Below are 20,799 nucleotides of genomic sequence, written 5' to 3'. Positions count from 1 at the left end.
AGTGCTCAGGCTGGGTGGATCCAGGGAGTTTAATCTTAAAGACTCATCTTTTCTTCTTGCATTTCTTATTAAAACTCGACTCTAGGGAGTGGTGTGAGCCAATCAGCCATTTTCATTACCTGTTGCAGCTTCTTGTCTCCAAACCCTGCAGCCACCATAAACAGGAAGTTTCCTGGTAAAATGTGGTTAGGATACACCTGATTCATGACCTGTTGGACTGAAGAAGCAGGCTTAGCATTGTTTACTAGGACTGGATGTTACACCATAACTTTCCCCACAACATTCGAGTTTTCATACACGCTCAATTTGTTAACCATGATCACCATAAAGGCTTGAAATATGTTATCAGTGTGTAATGAATCCATATGTACCTATGTATTTATAGTACAGGATTTCCACTTTCTGACATGAGTGACGATTGTGAAATTAACCAGGATGTTCTAATTATTTTAGCTGTACTTGTAGCTCCCAGAGGGGGGCGCTAATCCACCTCGCGCACTGGCAGCCAGCCACCAATAAAATCCACGAAAAAAGTGCGTGAATGTGCTTGAGGCTTTTCTGCAGTCATTACGGTAATCCTGACAGCAACTCTACGTAAGCGGATCCTCCGTTTACTGGCGAGAGAGGAGGAAAACACGTCTGGCTAGGAGGAACTATGGCTGCAGAGATCCACTCGAGGCCCCAGACCGCCAGACCGGTTCTTTTGAACAAGATCGAGGGACACTCGGACACCGTCAACGCGGCCGTTTTAATTCCCAAAGAAGATGGAGTGATCACAGTCGGCGAGGACAGGTGAGTTCACCGAGCAGGCTAACCGACAGCTAGCGGGATACGTCTAGTTGCTGGTGTATAAAGTCATAAGTAAAGATGCGCTGACAAACTGATTAAAACCAGGCTTTAAACTTGGGTTAGTCAAAGGAGGCTGTTGTACCGCGGGTTGTAAATGTTTATTTGGGATTAACTAGTTTTACGGAGCATTGTTTGTGTCGAGTCGTGATTTGATGGTGGCGATAAGAACACCGCTCGACCCTAGCCTAACCCGGAGTTTATTTTACCAGGCAGCGCTGAGGGGAGCTCTGTGTTGGCTAGAGTTTCGTCTGATAAAAGCTGGGTGCGTCAGTTATAATTCCAATTTGTTGAAGTGGTTGACCTCTGACCCCGGAACGTCACACTCTCACACAGGCCGTTCTCCAAAATCCTCCAGTTTGTCGCGGTCCCCTGAAGGCACCATGACGACCACGGTGGCTGGCCTGGTCCCGTGGGTGAGGGTGTACGACACGTCCTTATCAGGCTGAATTATGGGCTGTCGCACCCAACACAGCTGCTGTAAGGAAACTTCTGACAGTTTTCACCACACTGACATCAGGAAAGGGGAAGCAGTGGTGAGACAGCTGCTGAGTGTTTTATGTGCAGCGGCTGCTTTTCAAACATTTTAAACACTTTTTATGCCAGGCTTAAAGCACAGAGGTGATGGTTATCGACCAGGAAGGGCTGGGACGCTGCCTCCAGACAGCAGAGAGACTGTAGTTGCTTAGGGTCTTGTTCATGACGGATGGCAGGATCCATAGGTTGACCGAGGTCAGCCTTGGAGATGAAATGAGGAAGATCCAGGAGTTCGGAGTAAAGCCGCTGATCCTCCTCTTCAAAAGGAGTCAGCTGAGCTGGTGTGGGTGTCCTGATGGTCCTCTGGGTCTCCCGTCCAATGGGGAGGAGACCTCAGGGCAGACCCAGGCCCTGCTATTATTGCACTTCTCCCCCAGGAGGAGCAGGACCGTGTTGTTGGAGAGAGTAAAGTCTAGGTTTCCCTTCTAGACGGTTACTATGGTGATCCACTCTGTTATAACAAAAAGAAAATGTATGGAAACAGTTTTTGAGGCGGCTTTGTTTTAAATCCCTGCTTCTGGATGTTATTTATTTATTTGCACACAACCTAATCCTTAATCTCAACATCTGATTTTTAAAAAGCACATTCTCTCTCTAAGTCCATCCGCCAGAGTTCTCTGTGAAGTTTATTTTCTCAGTTTCTTGTTTTGATTCAGCCCTTTCCACCCAGTTTGGCGTGAGTGTCCCAGTTAGAGCTCTGACTGAGTTGTTTCCTTCAGGACCATCCGAGTGTGGCTGAAAAGAGACAGCGGACAGTACTGGCCGAGCATCTACCACACCCTCTCCTGTAAGTCCGACTGAGCTGCATCTGCAGGACAGTCCGTCTTGAGTGTCACACTGGAGGAAACGAGTCACCAGCTCACCGTGGTTGTCCATTTCTTCCTCCTCTAGCGCCCTGCTCCTGCATGTCCTACCACCACGACAGCAGACGCATCTTCATCGGTCAGGACAATGGAGCGGTGGTGGTGAGTGGGCACTCGGGGGTGGGGGGTGGGGCTCTAACCTGTTGCGGTTGTAAAGGAGAATTGATGTTTGTTTTTATTTCTCCTCCTGCTATCAGGAGTTCCTCATCTCTGAAGATTTCAACAAAATGAAACATGTCAAGACGTACCCAGGTGAGACGGAGTAAAGCGTTCCATTCTGTCGAGCAGTTTCATCCCTATAATAAAGACAAAGATGATAAATGGACATTTTAAGCAGCAGCTGGCGTTTCCATTAAGGAGACGGGAGTTTGGCTCCTTCTGGGACCGTCAGCCAGAGAGCCAGTGCTTTCTTTTCATTCTGGGTTTTTTTCTAGAAAAATGTTATATTAGATGTTTTCTAATGCAAAGGTTAGTCTGACATGAATACCCTTGTCTGTCTGGGGCTCATTCAGAGATGTTTTATACTCCTTGAGGTCACACCGCTCCTAAGACCCGCCCCCAAACTTAAACCAGCCTGCATGCGTTGGGCCAAAAGTCATTTTGGGGGTGTTTTTCATAAAGAAATGACATTAAACATGGTGAAAAGCTCTAGAAACAGGATTGTGCATGATATATATTATCTTCAACAAAGATAAAATTGTGCACTCTGCTGTGCTTTGGTTAGAATTGTGGAGAAATGGCATCACTGCAATGTGATTGGATAGTTGCAGTGTTGGCCCTGGGCTCTGAGATCCTGATTGAAATCATGCTCTCTAATTTCCCTCTGGGATTAATAAAGTATCTTTGATTGACTGATGCCGTCCACCTCTCTGGCCACAGATTCAGATCTGCTTGTGTTACAGCAGCTGTTCTTTAGGGTTCTGTTGATTTAGCTCAGCTTCTAACCTTCTCCAGGACACGTTATGAGCTACGATGATGACAGAAGAGATGAGACTCGTGTATTTGTTTTAACACTATGTGGTGGTTTGTAGCCCATCAGAACCGCGTGTCAGACATGGTATTCTCCATGGAGAGTGAGTGGGTGGTGAGCACTGGCCATGACAAGAGCGTGAGCTGGATGTGCACCCAGAGTGGAAGCATGTTGGGGAGGCACTACTTCAACTCCTGGGCCTCCTGCCTGCAGTATCCTTCACAGCCTAGCTGTGCATGCAGTAGATAGGAACACGACGAGCACTTCAAAGCCCTGACTCCTCGCTCAGATATGACCATGAGACGCAGCACGCCTTCATCGGTGATTTCTCCGGACAGATCACGCTGCTGAAGCTGGAGAAGCAGACCTACTCCACCATCACCACCCTGAAGGGTCACGAAGGTAAAGCCACGATCGAGCTGTACATTACATGCTGAACACACACACACACACACACACACACACACACACACACACACACACACACACACACACACACACACACACGCACGCGCACAGATGCATGCTCGCGTGCACACACACACGTGTACACACATATGCACGTGCACAGATGCATGCTCTCGTGCATACACACACACACACACACACACGTGTACACACATATGCACGTGCACAGATGCATGCTCTCGTGCATACACACACACACACACACACACACACACACGTGTACACACATATGCACGTGCACAGATGCATGCTCGCGTGCACACACACACACACACACACACAGAGTAAATATGCCGACGTGACTTCAGTAATTCATAGATGACCCAGATTCCTCCTCTTGACTTCATCGTGGCTCCAATGAAACGTAATCTAATGTTAAATTTGTTTTGCGGCTCTGTTATGTTTCCTGTCCAATGCCAAACCTCATGTGTAATAGAGCTATGCAGACAAGCGCATGTAATCCTCCACGATTGGAAGCAGTGCTGGGATCCTCCACGGTGATGTAAGGAGCTGATACAGTCTCAGAAAACAGATTCTGCAGCTGAATGGGTTTTATAAGATGTGAAATCATGAGGTAGACACAGCTTTTCTATTTGTTTAGTTTAATACATGAGATGGTGTAATGTGTTGCATGGAAAACCATATACTCCTTGAGGGCACACCACTCATAAGACCCGCCCCCAGACTTCTTAAACCAGCCTGCAACTTCAGGGTTCATTTCAAGATCCTGGTTCTGGTCTATAGGGCCTTACATGGACAAGCACCATCTTACATTGGTGATCTTCTTAGTCCCTACACCCCCAGCAGGTCCCTGAGGTCCAGTGATCAAAGTCTACTGGTTGTGCAGCACCAGGCTAAAGACCAAAGGAGACAGATCATTTGCTGCTGTGGCCCCCAGACTCTGGAACTCTTTCCCCCTGAGCCTGAGATCAGTGGACTCAGTGATCTCCTTCAAAAGGCAGCCGAATACTCACCTGTTCAAGGGTTGAAGAAGGTCATACAAAAGCCAGCTTGAACAAGTGAGTCTTCAGCTGCTTTTTAAAGGAGACCACTGAGTCCACTGATCTCAGGCTCAGGGGGAGAGAGTTCCAGAGTCTGGGGGCCACAGCAGCAAATGATCTGTCACCTTTGGTCTTTAGCCTGGTGCTGCACAACCAGAAGGCTTTGATGACTGAACCTCAGGGACCTGCTGGGGGTGTAGGGACTAAGAAGATCACCAATGTAAGATGGTGCTTGTCCATGTAAGGCCCTATATACCAGAACCAGGATCTGGAAATGAACCCTGAAGTTGACTGGCAGCCAGTGAAGCTGGAGGAGAAGCGGGGTGATGTGGGTGTGTTTGGAGGACTTGGTCAGAAGCCGAGCACAGGCGTTCTGAACCACCTGTAGACGGTTCAGGAAGGCTCTGCTCAGACACGTGAAAAGAGAGTTACAGTAGTCTAAGCGTGAGGAGATGAAGGTGTGGATAACTGTCTCAAGTTCAGAGCGAGACAGAATGGGGCTCAGCTTAGCAACGTTCCTGAGATGGAAGAAGGAAGAGCGAACAAGAGAACTGACATGAGAATCCAGGGTGAGGGCTGGGTCAAAGGTCACGCCAAGATTCCTGACAAAAGGTTTGGTGTGGGAAGCAAGCTGACCAAGAGAGTCTCTGACTTTGGGAACCAGCTTGTCTGGGGCACAGATGAAGTTCTCAGTCTTATCTTCATTCAGCTGTAGAAAGTTCCCAGCCATCCAGGTTTTGATAGTCTAAGGAGGTGTGTAACAGCTGCAGCTTAGACATCTCATGGGGCTTAAATGAGATGTACAGTTGGATGTCATCTGCATAAAGATGGTAGGAGGTTCCTTTGAAGGAGCTCAGGATGTGCTGGAGAGGAAGCAGATAGAGGAGGAAGAGCAGAGACCCCAGCAAAGAACCTTGTGGGACACCATGGGAAAGAGAGGTGGTGGAGGACCTAAACTTGGAGACGGCCACAGAAAAGGAGCGCTCAGAAAGATAAGAGGAGAACCACTCCAGAGCAGATCCTGATAGGCCTACCCAGTCTCTCAGCCTCTCCAGTAGCAGGTGATGGTCAACAGTGTCAAAGGCTGCAGTCAGGTCCAGCAGGACCAGAACAGAACAGTCCCCTGCATCACTGTGGGTCAGAAGGTCAATAGAGACCCTAAGAAGAGCTGTTTCAGTAGAATGAGCTCTACGAAAACCTGACTGGAAGCTATCACAGATGTTATGTTCATCAAGAGCAGCTGTGAGTTGTTTAGCCACAACCTTGTCCAAGATCTTGGAGATGAACGGAAGTTTAGAGATGGGTCTGAAGCTGCTATGGAGAGAGGGGTCAAGACTCGGTTTTTTAAGAAGCGGGTGGATTACAGCGTTCTTAAAGTAAGCAGGGACCTAACCAGAGACCAGAGAATCATTAAATATAGAGAGCACGCTGGGACCGATGGACTGAAAAGCATTTTTAAACAAAGATGAGGGTAAGATGTGGAGGGGGCATGCAGAGGTCTTCATAGAGTTAACTAGTTTGGTTAACTCAGGCAAAGAAACAGGAGCAAAGCTATCTAGGATGATGGGCCTGGTTGGAGTCGGGAGAGGCAGCGATAAGGCTGAAGGAGAGATGCTAGATCTAACCTTATTGACTTTGTCCACAAAGAAAGACAGAAAGTTCTCACAGTCTGTAACAGAGTGGATGGAGGCTGTAGGAGAGGCAGGAGAGACGATGCTGCTGATGGTGTTAAACAGCACCTTGGGGTTCCCTTTGCTCTGGGACACCAGGTTGGAGAAATAGAAAACCCTCACATCTCTGACTGTAAAGTTAAAGGATGTCAGAAGATCCTTTAGGTGCAGCAGATGGACGTGGAGATGGGTTTTCTTCCACAAACGCTCAAATTTTTCTGCACTGGCGCTTCAGGCTGCGAAGGCTGTCATTAAACCAGGGAGTAGGGTTCACTGCAGGAACTGATCTGGTTCTGACAGGACAGATGTTGTCCAGAATGGAGAGGCAGTGCTCGTTGAACTGGGAAGTTAAGGAATCTGGGTCGTTATCAGAAGAACAGGGTGGATCAAAAGCAGCAGAACATTAGCTAGCTGTGCTCTCATTAAGAAAACGAGAAATAACCATACGACGAACAGGAGGTGGGGACGCAGAAACTGACAAGTTAAAGAAAATGCAATGGTGATCAGAAATATAAACGTCCTCAGGACAAACACTGTCAGCATTTAGGCTCAGGGTAAAAACAAGGTCTAGAGTGTGCCCCCTGGTGTGTGTGTGGGGCTATAAACAAGCTGGGTAAAGCCAACGGAGTCCATAAGGCTGGAGAAATTCATGGCAAAGAGATCGGAGGGATCATCAACGTGGATGTTAAAGTCACCAACAATCACCAGTCTGGACAGCTTCACAGTGGAGGATAGAAAGTCACTAAACTCCTGAAGGAAAGAACTGTTTGGACCAGGTGGACGATAGACCACAGCACAGTAAAACGGGTCCTTACGCCCAACTTTAACCAGCTGCAGTTCAAAGGAAGCAAAGTGTCAAGAGGTTGTAGAGCTACATGGAAGATGGTCTCTGAAAACAACAGCTAGGCCTCAACCACGACCAGAACCCCGGGGCTGGCTAAGAAAAGAATAACCACTCGGGCAGAGTTCAATCAGAGCAGAATAATCAGATGTTTGCTTCCAAACTTCAGTCAGAAACAGAAAATCCAGGTTGTTAAAGAGAATTAGATCATTGAGCAGGAAGGACTTATTGTTAACAGAGCGGGTGTTTAATAGGGCCATGCTGAGTGAGGAGGAGGAATCAGAAACTACAGAAACAGCTGGAGTTAGTGGACGTAAATTAGCAGGGTTAGATCCACAGTGTTTATAAAAACCACTTATGGAAGGAACAGGAGGAGAAACCACTGAGGAATGAGGATAAACCGATTTTAAAAAACTTGGACGGATGAAACGCGTCGCAACGCGGCAAGGCGGGAATGCGGAAGTGGCGCTCAGGTCACCAAACAAAGGACAAGAAGCTAGAAGATCGTGCCGATGTTTACTAGTTAAACCACGCTTTAAGAGAAGTCGTATTCTCACCTGGATTCCTGCTCGTTTACCTCTTTTCCTCCGACGTTTTCCCGGGACCGGACAAACATAGCTGGAGGTGCACAGCTCGGGACCGTAGTTTGGCTCCGGGCCAGTGCGCCACTCAGGTAAACAAACAGGATGGAACGTCCTCGGTGCATCTTGGGCGATCGTGAACGAACGGAAGGACAAAAGAGTCTGGCGATCATAGGAGATGGTAGCAGGGACACTACTGAAGAGGATCACAGACAGGAGCAAGGTGGAAAAGAGGAGGTTAGTGGAGAAAAGTTTGAAAGAACAAAACCTTGCTCTTGTGTGGAGACTTTAATATTAATATAGAGCAGCCTGCTGGAGAGAAAACAAATGATTTCATCAATTCTATGTACAGTTTAGGATTATTTCCGTTAATCACCAAACCAACCAGGATCACAGCACATAGTGCTACTATAATTGATAATATATTTACAAATAAAAAAGATGATGTATTGAGGAGTGGGGTATTGATGGCCGATATTAGTGATCATCTGCCTGTCTTTGCAGTACTGAAAAATAAACAATTGATAAAGCAAGAAACCTCGTTAAATTACAAACGAGATAGATCATTTAGAGCATGGGAAGCGCTAAAGAAGGATCTTGAAATGCAGAATTGGGAGGAAGTATATGTAAGGGATGTCAACACTGCATATAAGTCCTTCATGAAAAAATTGATGAAATTATATAATAATAATTGTAAATTATTCAAAAGTAGTGGTAAAAGGGTAGATCAACCATGGATGACTAAAGGAATAAGAAATGCATTTGCAAAAAAAAAAAACCCAGCTGTATAGGAATTTTTTTAAATCACAGACAAGAGTAGCAGAAGACCGATATAAAAAATATAAAAATAAATTAATAGCAATAATTAGGAAAAGGAAAAAAGATTATTATGGTGAATTATTGGAAAAGAATAAGGCTAATACAAAGGCTACATGGGGAATAATAAATAGTGTGACGAACAGAAATAAAACTAGATCTAAGGTACCAAATTACTTTGTCAAGGACAATGTAGACATTTATGATGTAAAAGAAATCTCTAATGAATTCAAAATTTTTTTTGTAAATGTAGGGAGGAGTTTGATGGGTCATGACACTTTAATTGAAGACAATTTGAATACAGTAGTAAATAATGTCAGTAGTATTTTCCTTGGCAAAGTAGAAAAAGAGGAAATACGAGAAATTGTAAAAAACTGTGGAAATAAGCGATCAACTGATTGTGAGGATTTGGACATGATGACTGTAAAGACCATAATAGAATCTGTTATTGATCCTTTTACTTATATATGTAATTTGTCACTTTCTACTGGAGTCTTCCCTGATGCTATGAAAATAGCAAAAGTGGTTCCACTGTTTAAGAATGGTGATAAACATAATTTCACAAATTATAGGCCAGTGTCACTACTTCCACAGTTTTCCAAAATACTTGAAAAAGTCTTTGCATCACGGTTGGATACATTTATTGAAAAAAATATGATTTTACATAATGAACAGTATGGATTCAGGACCCAACATTCAACAACAATGGCAATAATGGATTTAACAGAGAAAATATCTGAAGTGATAGACAATAGAGAATACTTTATTAGTGTTTTTATTGACTTAAAGAAAGCTTTTGACGTTATCGATCATTCAAGGTTACTGCAAAAATTATATCAGTATGGAATACGAGGGGTTGCTCATCAATGGGTTAGAAGTTATTTAGATAACAGAAAGCAATATGTTCAGATAAATGGCATTACATCAGAGCTACGAAATATTGCTTATGGAGTGCCACAAGGGTCGGTCCTTGGACCAAAATTGTTCAACCTGTATATCAATGATTTGGTAAATGTGTCTGACAAACTAGGTTCTGTTTTGTTTGCAGATGATACAACATTGTTTTATTCAGGGTCTGATATAAATGAAGTAACTAATGTGATAAATATTGAACTGATAAAAGTTAAAAACTGGTTTGATGTAAATAAATTAACACTTAATCTTAAAAAAACTAATTTAATTCTATTTAATGACAAAGAAAATATAGACGTAATATTAAAAATAGATAACATGGAAATTCAAAGGGTAAAAGAAATCAAATTTTTGGGAGTAATGATTGATGAAGCTCTAAGCTGGAAATCACATATAGGCTATATAAAAGGTAAAATGGCCAAAGCCATTGCAGTATTATATAGCGTAAAGTTTCTACTTAATAGTGAAGGATTGTTATTACTATACAATGCACTGATTCTGCCATACTTAAATTACTGTGTAGAAATCTGGGGAACTGCATATAGAACGTATACACAACCTTTGTTTGTTTTGCAGAAAAGAGCAATGAGAATTATAGACAACACTCATAGTACAGCTCCATCTAACCCATTATTTATAAAATATAAAGTAATTAAATTTCATGATTTGGTCAACTGGAGAATATTGCATATAATGTATAAAGCAAATAAAGGTACATTGCCAAAGAATATTCAGCATATATTTGAAAAGAGAGATAGCAGTTATTCGTTGAAGGGATTTGAAATCTTCAAAAAACCTAAATTTAGAACAAGAATGAAGGAAATGAGCATATCTGTGAATGGTGTGAAGTTGTGGAATTGCCTGGACAGAGAATGGAAAGAGTCAAGAACTCTAAAAGTGTTCAGTCTACACATTAAATCACGTGTGTCGAGTGGATATGACAACGGACAATTGATGTGGACATAATAATTAACAAATGTGAACAGTTACGGGACTGAAAGAATTGATGAGGGACTGCACAAATATAAATTGATATTTAAGTTTAAAAAGGGGGCAGAAATAATAAGATTGTTCTTCTATCTGCTCCCTTTCATTCAAATATACATTGTGTTTTTTGAATATTGTTTAGTATCTGTTTTATTTTTTTTATTGAATGAAATAAAGATAATAAAAAAAAAAATAAAAAAAAAGTGGCCGGTGACTGCGGCTAAGCCAAGCACAGGCGCCATCTTGTTGCCGACCGGAAGCGGAAGTCCAATAGGAATGCGACGATGCAACTTAGCAATCCTCATACTAAGCAAGCATGCAGTGACAGTGGAGAGGAAAACTCCGTTTTAACAGGAAGAAACCTCTGGAGGATCCTGGCTCAGTATAAGCAGCCATCCACCACAACTCCCTAGGATGGAGAAGACATAGCAGACACACGCATACACCAACATCAGGTCAGGTGATTGACTAAGCAATTTCCTTTTCTGAATTTCGGGCCCAAAGATGAGAACTTCAGTCTTGATTTAAAAGCAGAAAGTTTAGAGCCATCCAAATTTTTTTTATGTCTTCAAGACAAGCCTGTAATCTAAATAACCGATTAGGTTAATCAGGGTTAATGGATAAATATAACTGAGTATCGTCAGCATAACAGTGGAAGTTTATTCCATGCTGTCTAATGATTATACCAATTGGGAGCATATATATATATATATATATATATATATATATATAGTAAAACATATTGTTCCAAGCACTGAACCCTCTGGTACTCCACAAGTAACCCTGGAGTATGAAGATTTGTCATGTACATTTGCAAAATTACATCTATCAGATGGGTAGGATTTAAACCAGCCTAGCGCTGTTCCTTTGATCCCTACAACATGTTCTACTGTGTCAAAAGCAGCACTGAGATCTAACAAGACTAGGACACAAGATTCTTATCTGAGGCCATGAGAATATCATTTGTAACTCTCACTAATGCAGTTTCAGTGCTGTGATACGCTCTAAAACCAGATTGAAATTCCTCAAACAGAGCATTAGTGTTTAGTTAACCGTTTAGTGATCCAGAGAAGCTTTAAATGGCTGTCGTCTTGTTTTTGCCCTGGTAAGTAATGAGTGGGCTATGAAGCTCATGATAATATTGCTGCCTCTAATGCCAACGAGTATGTTTATATGCTATGATCTACATGTGCCTTTTCAAATCCAAAATATTTGGTACATTTGTTTTTTTGATCAAATGCATTACACTATTAACACAGCAGCATGCAGCACTGGCTGCCAGCATTGCATCAGCTCCTTAAATAGCTGATATAATGATGGCAAGCAGGCCGGTGGTTGAATTAGCTCCCAAGAGAAACAAATAAACGTACAGGTAAAAATACAGGCTGTCCACCTGATGGTGTCTTAATGGGAGGCACTGCATCCGGCTTCAAAAGTAATTTAGAAGCAAAGCCCATTTGTTTCTCCTGCCAGTTGGTAGAGCCGTCTTCACTGAAATGCAGACTGCTAAGCAACGCATGATTTTAATGTCCATGAGACCAACGACATGAATCCATTATTAACATCTTTTGTGCGTTCACTCTGCGTGTTGTTCCTAACTGCTTTACTTGGGTATTTTGTTTAACACAGAAAAAGCTGTTTTACCTTTTATGCTGACGTTTTGACCACTACCGCAGTCTTCTTCAGAGCTAGCCGCTGTTGGCAGCGTCACTTCCTTTTCCGTCTATCCGCGTCCAGCAGAGGTTGTGTGATCCAATGTGTAGACCCCATCGTTTCTGTTCATGGTTGTGTGTCCTTAATGCATCTTTTGTATTTTTGTTGTTTGGTGTTTATGATCCTTGTTCTGTCCCTGTTCGTTAAATGTGTCTGTTATGGCTGATTTCTTTATTGTATTTTGTGCTTCTTGTTTTGCGACGCTTGTGTGTCTTTGGCTTGTTTCTCTCACACCCTTTCTCTTTCTTCTGTTGTTCGCGTGTTGAGTTGGCGTCCGGTTAATCAGAAGTTCATCAGTATCAGTATGACCTATGTGGGGAGTCAAATACGAAAATCCCATGCAACTAGGGATGGGTACCGAATTCGGTACTTTTTAAGGTACCGACCGAATTCCACAGTACCGACCGAGCACAGATTCACTTCATTTGAAACGGTGCCTCGTTTCGGTACCCGTCCTTCACAACGAGAACTTGCCTAGACAGCTGCGCATGCGCGAGAGCGTTATGTCATCGGTCCCTGCGAGCGAGTTTTAAACAGAGCAGCATGGTAGAAAGAAGGCATGCTAAAGCTTGGGTCCACTTCACTAAATGTGATGGGTAACTGGGTGATGATGAAACCAGCGACAACAATCTAAGTGAGACATCCTCATCTTAATCTGCTCTGGTAGGTAAATAAAATGTTTAAGATACCGTTAGCTTGATTTGTTAGCTTCCGTTTCACTAATGGTGTGTTCGCTTTCTCCTCGGAACTCTGAATTTCCGACGAGATGAACATGAACACGCTCTAAAGTTTGGCTTCACTTTACTAAATGCGACGGGTGATTGGGTGAAGATGAAACCAGCGACAACGATCTAAGTGTGAGGCATCATCGTTTTAATCTGCTCCAGCAGCTAAATAAACTGTTTAAGATAACGTTAGCTTGATATGTTAGCTTCCATTGCCACCGTTGTTATCAGCTAATGGTGCGTTCGCTTTCTCCTCGGAAATTCTAACTTCCCAGTAGGAAAAATCAAATGAACACAGACGGCAAAGGGAATGAAGATACACAGTAAATTTAGTTCACAGTAAAGATGTTTGCTTCAGTTTAATTATCAGCTTATAAAACTACAAGGACGATGTTAAAATACAAACAGTTGAATGTTATTTATCGTGATATTCATCAAATATGGTTATAAATTGAGAAAAATATATATTTAATTATAAAAGAGAATTAAAATATTAAACACTAAAGTATCGAAAACTGGTACCATTAAGTACCGGTATCGATTCCTAGGTACCGGGAATAAGTACCGAATTGATTCAAATGTCAAAGGTACCCATGCCTATCCGCGATAAAACATACATAGGAGACGCCAACTCAACACATGAACAATAGAACATGGAAAAGAGTGTGAGAAAGAAACAAGTCAAAGACTGCATTTTTTCATCTGCTACGGATTCACGGCAGTTTGAGTGCAGAAATACTCAGAAATGGAATTTTGAGCTTAGATATGTCACGTGGCGTAAGAACAATGCCTCAAGAATGTGTTTAAGACAGAAAAAACACGATTTTTATCGGAGTGGGTCTTTAAGGGGAGCTTCCTGCAGTTCCCTCATCTGCCACTGGGTGGATCCAGCTGCTCAAGTCATGACAGTTAACAGGTTACTCTACAGAAACGTGTTTGTTTGTTTTTACCCCAGGCAGCATAGGAGCCCTGTGGTGGGACCCTGTGCAGAGGCTGTTGTTTTCAGGGGCCTCGGATCACAGCATCATCATGTGGGACATCGGAGGTCGTAAGGGACGAACGCTGCTGCTGCAGGGCCATCAGTAAGTTTGTCTGCTGGTTTAAAGAATTCACTTTCACTCTGGCTTTGTTAGAGATCCAAAACCTCAAATGATCAGAGGAGTGGTAGACAAATAGGCTCTGAAGGATTATCATAATCTACATTCTCTTCAAAGAAGGTGGTTTCAGTGACGAACGTCCCAAAGCGTCAACACTTTTCTCAGTCTACATGCATATGTCAGCGTCACCCAGTCTGCCTGGTTGCTACAGACCTGTGATGCATGTCAGGACCCCCCCCCCCCCCCCCTGTTGTCGCGTGGCAGGATAGAACACTTCCTAGGTGCGCGATGTGTAAAGTTTGGGCCATGCAGAGGCCAGGTGGAGGGGCGTGGTTGTTAAAATGACGCTATTTTGCAGCGTGGAGCCGTGCGAACCTCGCGGACGCGTCAAGCATAAACCAACAGGCTTTATCTCCAGCTGAACAGTTTTGGTAGCCATGTTTTCCTTTCCTGTTCCCTTTTTGTCTCAAATACCTCTACAGTGTGCTCGTAGCGGTGATTAACTGGGTCTAAAGAGAAATTGTGACATTTTTAGCAGCATTAGTATTTTTCTTTATAGAATTAAAAAACCTTGATTCTATTATCTTTTTTTTTCTATACACAGAGCAGTAGAGCTGGTTTTACCTTCATGGTGACGGTTTCAGCCACTGCTGTCGGAGCGTCGCTGAGGTTGATGGCGGCGTCTGTGTTTTTCTCCCCCTGACTTAGGGAGCAACGCTCAGACGAAGGCGACAGCACTAGCTCAAACTGTCACCAAGAAGGTAAAAACAAGCTCAACACAGGCCAGACGTAACCAAGACCCCGAGTTGCATTCTGAACCTTTACCACTAGATGGCACTATAGCACAGATGTACTAATGCTTCCTTTCGAGGTAAAAATGCTTATTTTGGTGTTTGGGCTTTTAAATCTGGTTTCAATGATTGTTTTATTGTTGTTCTGTTATTTCTACATCTTCACCCTGTGATGACTCCGTGCTTTACTGAAAGGAACAAAAGGTCACTGATTAAGCTGTGTTATCGTTTTAATAAGCTAATATTTTAAATAATCTATGAAAAAGATGAGCAGTTTTTACTGTGTATCAGAAAGACCCAATGGAGATGTCAACATGCATTTATTACTAAATAATTGTCTAAAACCACAGAAAAGAAGCAGTTCTCTGCTGCTTTGAATTGGAGTTAGGATTTTATTGTGACCGAGACCTAGTGATCTGCACACACCCAGAATTTCGAGCTGCACAAGTCTGAGAAGGTAAACTGTAACTTGTTTTACCCCCTGAGCGAGCGCGTTCAGGCCCTGCGGTATCTCCAGTTCACCAGGCAGCTGGTGTCGTGTTCGGCCGACGGAGGCATCGCCGTGTGGAACATGGACACGCAGAGGGAAGAGGTTTGTGTCACAGTTGCTGCAGCAACGCAGCGCCGCGTCGGTGCGTTTGATGTTAAACTTGACCGGTCTCTGCAGGCGCCTCAGTGGCTGGACAGCGACTCGTGTCAGAAGTGTGAGCAGCCTTTCTTCTGGAATATCAAGCAGATGTGGGACACAAAGACCTTAGGACTCAGACAGGTAGCAGAGGCAGACCAAGGCTCTCTTTGGCTCCTATTGCAATTCTCCATATAAGTGTGTGTGTGTGTGTGTGTGTGTGTGTGTGTGTGTGTGTGTGTGTGTGTGTGTGTGTGTGTGTGTGTGTGTGTTCAGCATCACTGCAGGAAGTGTGGTAAGGCTGTATGTGGGAAATGTAGCTCCAAACGCTCCACCTTCCCGATCATGGGCTTCGAGTTCCCTGTACGTGTGTGTGATGCCTGTTTTGACACCATCAAAGAAGAAGAGTAAGCATCAGTCTCTTCTAAACAACCTAGCCACACACGTTCACCACAAGGGCAGCATTGTAACACACTGCGCGGGCGTGTGTGCCTCTCTCTCTCTTAGTCGAACGCCGCTGGCCACGTTCCACGAGGGGAAACACAACATCGCCCACATGGACATGGACCCATCCAGAGGCCTGATGGTCACCTGTGGAAGCGACCGGATTGTTAAGGTCAACAACACGCCTCTGATCCCAGATCAGTCCTGCATGTGACTTTGTTTCAGAACGTAACCAAATCTTAATCTTAATAAAAATAATTTATATATATATTAAACAGTAATTGCACACTTTCAGCACACCTATAAACTTATTTTCTCTTCTCAAGCATCAGTGTGTGTCGCCTGTATGCTATATTAAGCAGAAAAATGTTATCATTACAACCAATGATTTATAAATCATGCAGACTAACAAGTCTGCCCACTGTGCTAGTGCACCAGTGAAGTTCTCATTACAAGTTTGTTCCGAACTGTGCAGGAAACCGGTAAATGTTTCTGTTGGACCAAAACTTCCTGAGATGATTATTTTTTCCATGCAAAGTTTGTGTTTTTATTTGTTTCTTTGCTAAACTTGAACCTTTGTTCCCGTTTCTCAGTGGAAGTCTGAAGCATGGAGGGTTAGGAGAGCTGCAAACCTGATGAGTCTGCTTCATGAGTCCTGACCGAGGTGATGTTTGTCTCCACAGATCTGGGATATGACACAGGTGGTTGGCCGTAGCTTAGCAACAGGCTTTTCCCCGCGCTGATTGGACCAGCCCACTACATGGCAACCCCACCCCCACCTCTTCCAGTGTCATGGAAACCCTCTGTACAGTCCTCCCCCGCATCACGCCCAGGTCCAGCGTGACGGCCAGGCCTGTTGTCACTGTGTGTGTGTGTGTGTGTGTACATGGACACACACATCTGTCTACTTCCCTTTTGCTTCTCATAACAAACATAACTAAGTGAAAGTCTTACAGAGTTTGACTGATTTAGGCATTTTGCTCTGATCTCAAACTGAACCCTAAGCACAATGAGGTGTGTGTGTGTGTGTGAGCATGTGTGTACTTGTGCGTGTATATTGTCTTGCTTTCTCCCATGGGAGGAATGGTATTGATATTAGTGTTTACACAGAGTATATCCAGCGGTTCTTCAGACTAAGGTTTTTTATTACCCTGCACTGTAAAACTACAGCTCACCATTACTGACCTTCATTTCTGTAAATATAAATATGTGCTCCCCCCCCCCCCCCCCCCCCCCACTGTGGCTCACTCACAGCGTCACACTCGCTTGGATGAAATAAATCACCTGCTTCGTGTGTAAAGGAGACCCCCTCCCCTCTGAAGTGTGCTTCTGTGTAAAAGTCATGAGTAATAACTGTCTTTTTGTGGTCAGCAGCTTGAATGACCTCAGTTTGGAGAAATAAGGGCCAAGTCCTTCTGGACTGATGAGCTAACAGCTAGTCTGACCTCAGCTAAGACCAGCGCTTCTGTCTTAGCGTGATCTCAGGTCAGTGTGACGTCATCTTATGAATGTTTACACTCCTGCCAACTTGAAATGACAGGATTATTAATATGTGCTTATTTAGAAGTGTAAAAAAACCCGCAGCAGGTAAACTGGGCCTTTGGGGAGATGTTTCTGCTGAAATAACATTTGTAATTCAGGAGTTTGGAGCTGTTTTAATGAGGCAGAATTACATTTGAGCTGTTCTCAGACCTGCTTTTTGCTCACCTGTGCTGAAGGACGTAACCTTCATTCACGAGGCCAGTCAGGAGCTTAGCTGTGGTGTTGGATAGTAATCACTGCTCACGTTTACACAGAAACCCCCTTTACCTTCTTGTTCACTAGCTGGCCTTAACTCACCTACTCAGGAGGTCGTCTCTGGGATCGGCTCGGATGATGTCGGTCCTGTTGTTAATGTGGAATCACTGCAGAGGCATCTAGTAACTGTGAGGTTCATTAAACTAGATCCGTAACAGGGAATGAGATCATTAAAACAGTTGGAATAATAAACAAATGTAATAAAAGCCCCCCCGATGTGAAGGAGATGAATGTTGCTGCCACGTTGTTTCGATGCACTCGCAGTGACTCCGCCTCCACCTCATCATCTGGACTGAGACGAGGCGAAATTGGGATGCGTTACCATAGTAACCATCACAGACCGTTCTGAGGTGTTGCTCATGAATCTGCATTCTGAGATGGCGACTGTAGTTTGTTGAAGCATCAAGAGAAATTTCATGAGCAAATAAAACATTAGTTGGGTCGTCAGGATAAAGAAGGATCAATAATACTTGATTTGCGACTTTAATTTGGTTTCCTGACCCCTAAAAGTGTCGGCAGGGTCCTCCTACTAACCGTAGCTCTAACCGCTCGTGTTTGTGGTGTCCGTGTTCCCGCCAAGGCCTTAAAGGGGACACGCTACCGGAGCCTTCCACTCTCATCACTGCGCTTTACATTCTGCTGTCTCCTCCTCCTGCTTCACTCTTCTGTGCATCAAGGCAGTCTGAGCACCCCCGCCGGCACAAGTCGTAGTTTTCTGTAGGATTAGAAACCTTTTGTATGATTTAGATAACGTAGCGCTCCTGTAAATAACAGCTGAAACCATCGGAGCTTGCCTTATTGTTAGAGGGAATTATTGATTTTTGAAATGTAGTCACATTCCAGTTCCTGGATCACGTCTATAGAAGTAGAATATGTTGATGTCACTGTGCCCATGTAGAGCTGATTGCTGTTGATTTGGAACATGCTGCATCTTTTTGGAGTAAATTCTGTTGACGAGCTGAAACGGTGTCATTTAAACATGGACTGGTACTGACTGGTTAATAAAGTCGACGCAGAACCGTGTCTGTTGTGTTGGAGGTGGGACAGGAAGCCGATGGCAACCATTAAACCTCGGTGACACGAATGGACCTACGGTGCTTGTTTACGAATCCCTTCTGTTTTTGTCCCTGAAATGTTTCAGACGCTTGTCTGAGGCAACGATGACCTGAGTCTTCACATGATGATCTCTTAATGTAAGGCACAAGTCTAACCAAACCAACCTGGTTCTGTGTGAACAAGTTACTGACCCACTTGTTAAATGAGGAATAAACGGTGACAAACCACAATCTTTATAAAGCGGAGACCCGTAGGGTTAAGAATAGAACCTGTCTGATGACAAGAAGGCTAAAAGATCTCAAAGCAGCACATCTTGTCCTTTTCTATAAAAACTAGAGAGCTGAAGAACCCAGAGGTCAAAGGCCAAAACAACTGAAAGTCCTGTCAGTTCCCAATAACACTGTCGACTGTTCCATCTGGAGTCAGACTTAAGGGTCAGTCAGACACAGTGGTGGTAGTGTGATGGTCTGGGGCGGTGCTTCTGGACTGGATCACCTTGGATCACCTGCTGTAACTGATGGAACCATGAATGCTGCTGTCCAGCAGAACGTCCTGACCTTAAACAGGCAGGAGAACCCTCTGATGGGGCTGACTTCAGACAGTTCCTTAGAGAAGAGCAGGACTAAACTCCTCCACAGAGACGCATTGGACTAAAGAAAACAACCAGTTGGGAGACAAATATTTGTTCACGTGTCCATGTTGGGAAGCCTCTCTTTCCAGCAGATACTAGGCTGATTAAATGGAAACCATCACGGTACTAGATGTGTTAGACTTGCCTTAAAGGTGACAGATATAAGTTGTTGTCTAAAGGTTTAACTTAAATCCTACGTTTGTGTGAACATGGAGCACAGCAGCGTCTTCAGGGTTGCGTGCTGCAAGAGTTAAAATGGTTTAGATAAACCAGTCTGATGGGTACTGGAAGTCTCGTGTTACCATTTCTTCCTGTTTAAGTTCAGCGCCGCGCAAACCCTTCAGATGAACTGGATTTGTTCTTGTTTTCCAAATAAATGAACAGGACATGCTGACATAAACCATGAGTTCCATTTGAATAGAAATGACAATGAACTTTTGTTTTCAGCTAAATAAACAAAACTAACACATTTTCCAGTCATAAGAAGTTCTTCAAGGGTTAGGGTGAGATTTCACCTCATGATTCCTGGATTGCCCCCTGAGACGGGGCTGGATGCTGTCCTGGTTTGGTTTGTTAGGTAAAATACAAAAAAATGACGATGTAGCTGATGAATGGTTAAACTTTGTGCTCTTTAAACATTCCATTATTTAGTCACACCTTCTGAATCACATTTTCGTCCTTCTGAAGGCAGAGCACATCTAGTTTGTTCATTTTAGAAAGTCAGTGGGTAAAGATGGCAGAACGAGGGCAAAACACTCCAAAAAGCCTTGATGGTTTTCAGTCCTGACCATCACATGGTCCGTTGAACAGGATCCTTAAGCATAAACTATCCAGACATTTATATATTTTTGGAGACTCAGGCCCTGTCCACATGTAGCCGGGGATCTGCCAAAACGTAGATATTTTTCTACGTTTTGGCCTGTCATCCACACGAAAACGGAGTTTTTTCACACGAAAACGGATCTTTTTAAAAACTCCGGTCGAAGTGAAGATCTGCGTTTTCTCCGTTTTGGGTGTCTGCGTGTGGACGGACAAAACCGGAGTTTTAAGGTCCACAGCGTCACTTTCCGCGACAAAAAAATGCTTACATCACATGTGCGACCTGTGTTTACACTAGCCGGCATCATGGAAGCCCTCAGAGCTGCGCTCTGTCACTACCCGATCCATCAATTGTCCAAGCGCTTTTTGCTTGTTTGTTTTTGCAAGCGGAGCTCCTTGCGGAAGACCACAGACGAAGGACGAGGTTAAGAACGGGGGAAGTACTGCCGCCTACAGGTCTGGCATGTCCTTAACAACGTATTTATCCGGGTACGTGTGGACAGAGTTTGTTTTTAAAACGCGGTGGTGTGGATGCAAGCTTTTGGAGGGGCGGATATTCGTTTTTAAAAAACCCCGGCTACGTGTGGACTAGGCCTCAGACACCCATGG

The 20,799-nt window shown here is 43.9% G+C and overlaps 1 protein-coding gene across 1 annotated transcript; it reads left to right on the top strand.

Moving 5' to 3' along the window:
- Window positions 1–471: 471 nt before the first annotated feature.
- On the top strand, window positions 472–16,856 carry wdfy1 (WD repeat and FYVE domain containing 1). Its single transcript, XM_015952138.3, has 12 exons — window positions 472–792; window positions 2,103–2,170; window positions 2,275–2,348; window positions 2,444–2,498; window positions 3,278–3,428; window positions 3,506–3,618; window positions 13,886–14,012; window positions 15,305–15,410; window positions 15,486–15,587; window positions 15,720–15,850; window positions 15,951–16,059; window positions 16,571–16,856. Exons 1-12 carry the CDS (start codon window positions 656–658, stop codon window positions 16,628–16,630), a joined length of 1,233 nt encoding a protein of 410 aa, XP_015807624.1. The 5' UTR covers window positions 472–655; the 3' UTR covers window positions 16,631–16,856.
- Window positions 16,857–20,799: the final 3,943 nt, after the last annotated feature.

The sequence above is a fragment of the Nothobranchius furzeri genome, chromosome 13 (genome assembly GCF_043380555.1).
Source record: "Nothobranchius furzeri strain GRZ-AD chromosome 13, NfurGRZ-RIMD1, whole genome shotgun sequence".
Taxonomy (NCBI): Eukaryota; Metazoa; Chordata; class Actinopteri; order Cyprinodontiformes; family Nothobranchiidae; genus Nothobranchius; species Nothobranchius furzeri.
This window is presented reverse-complemented; position numbering and strand designations above follow the sequence as displayed.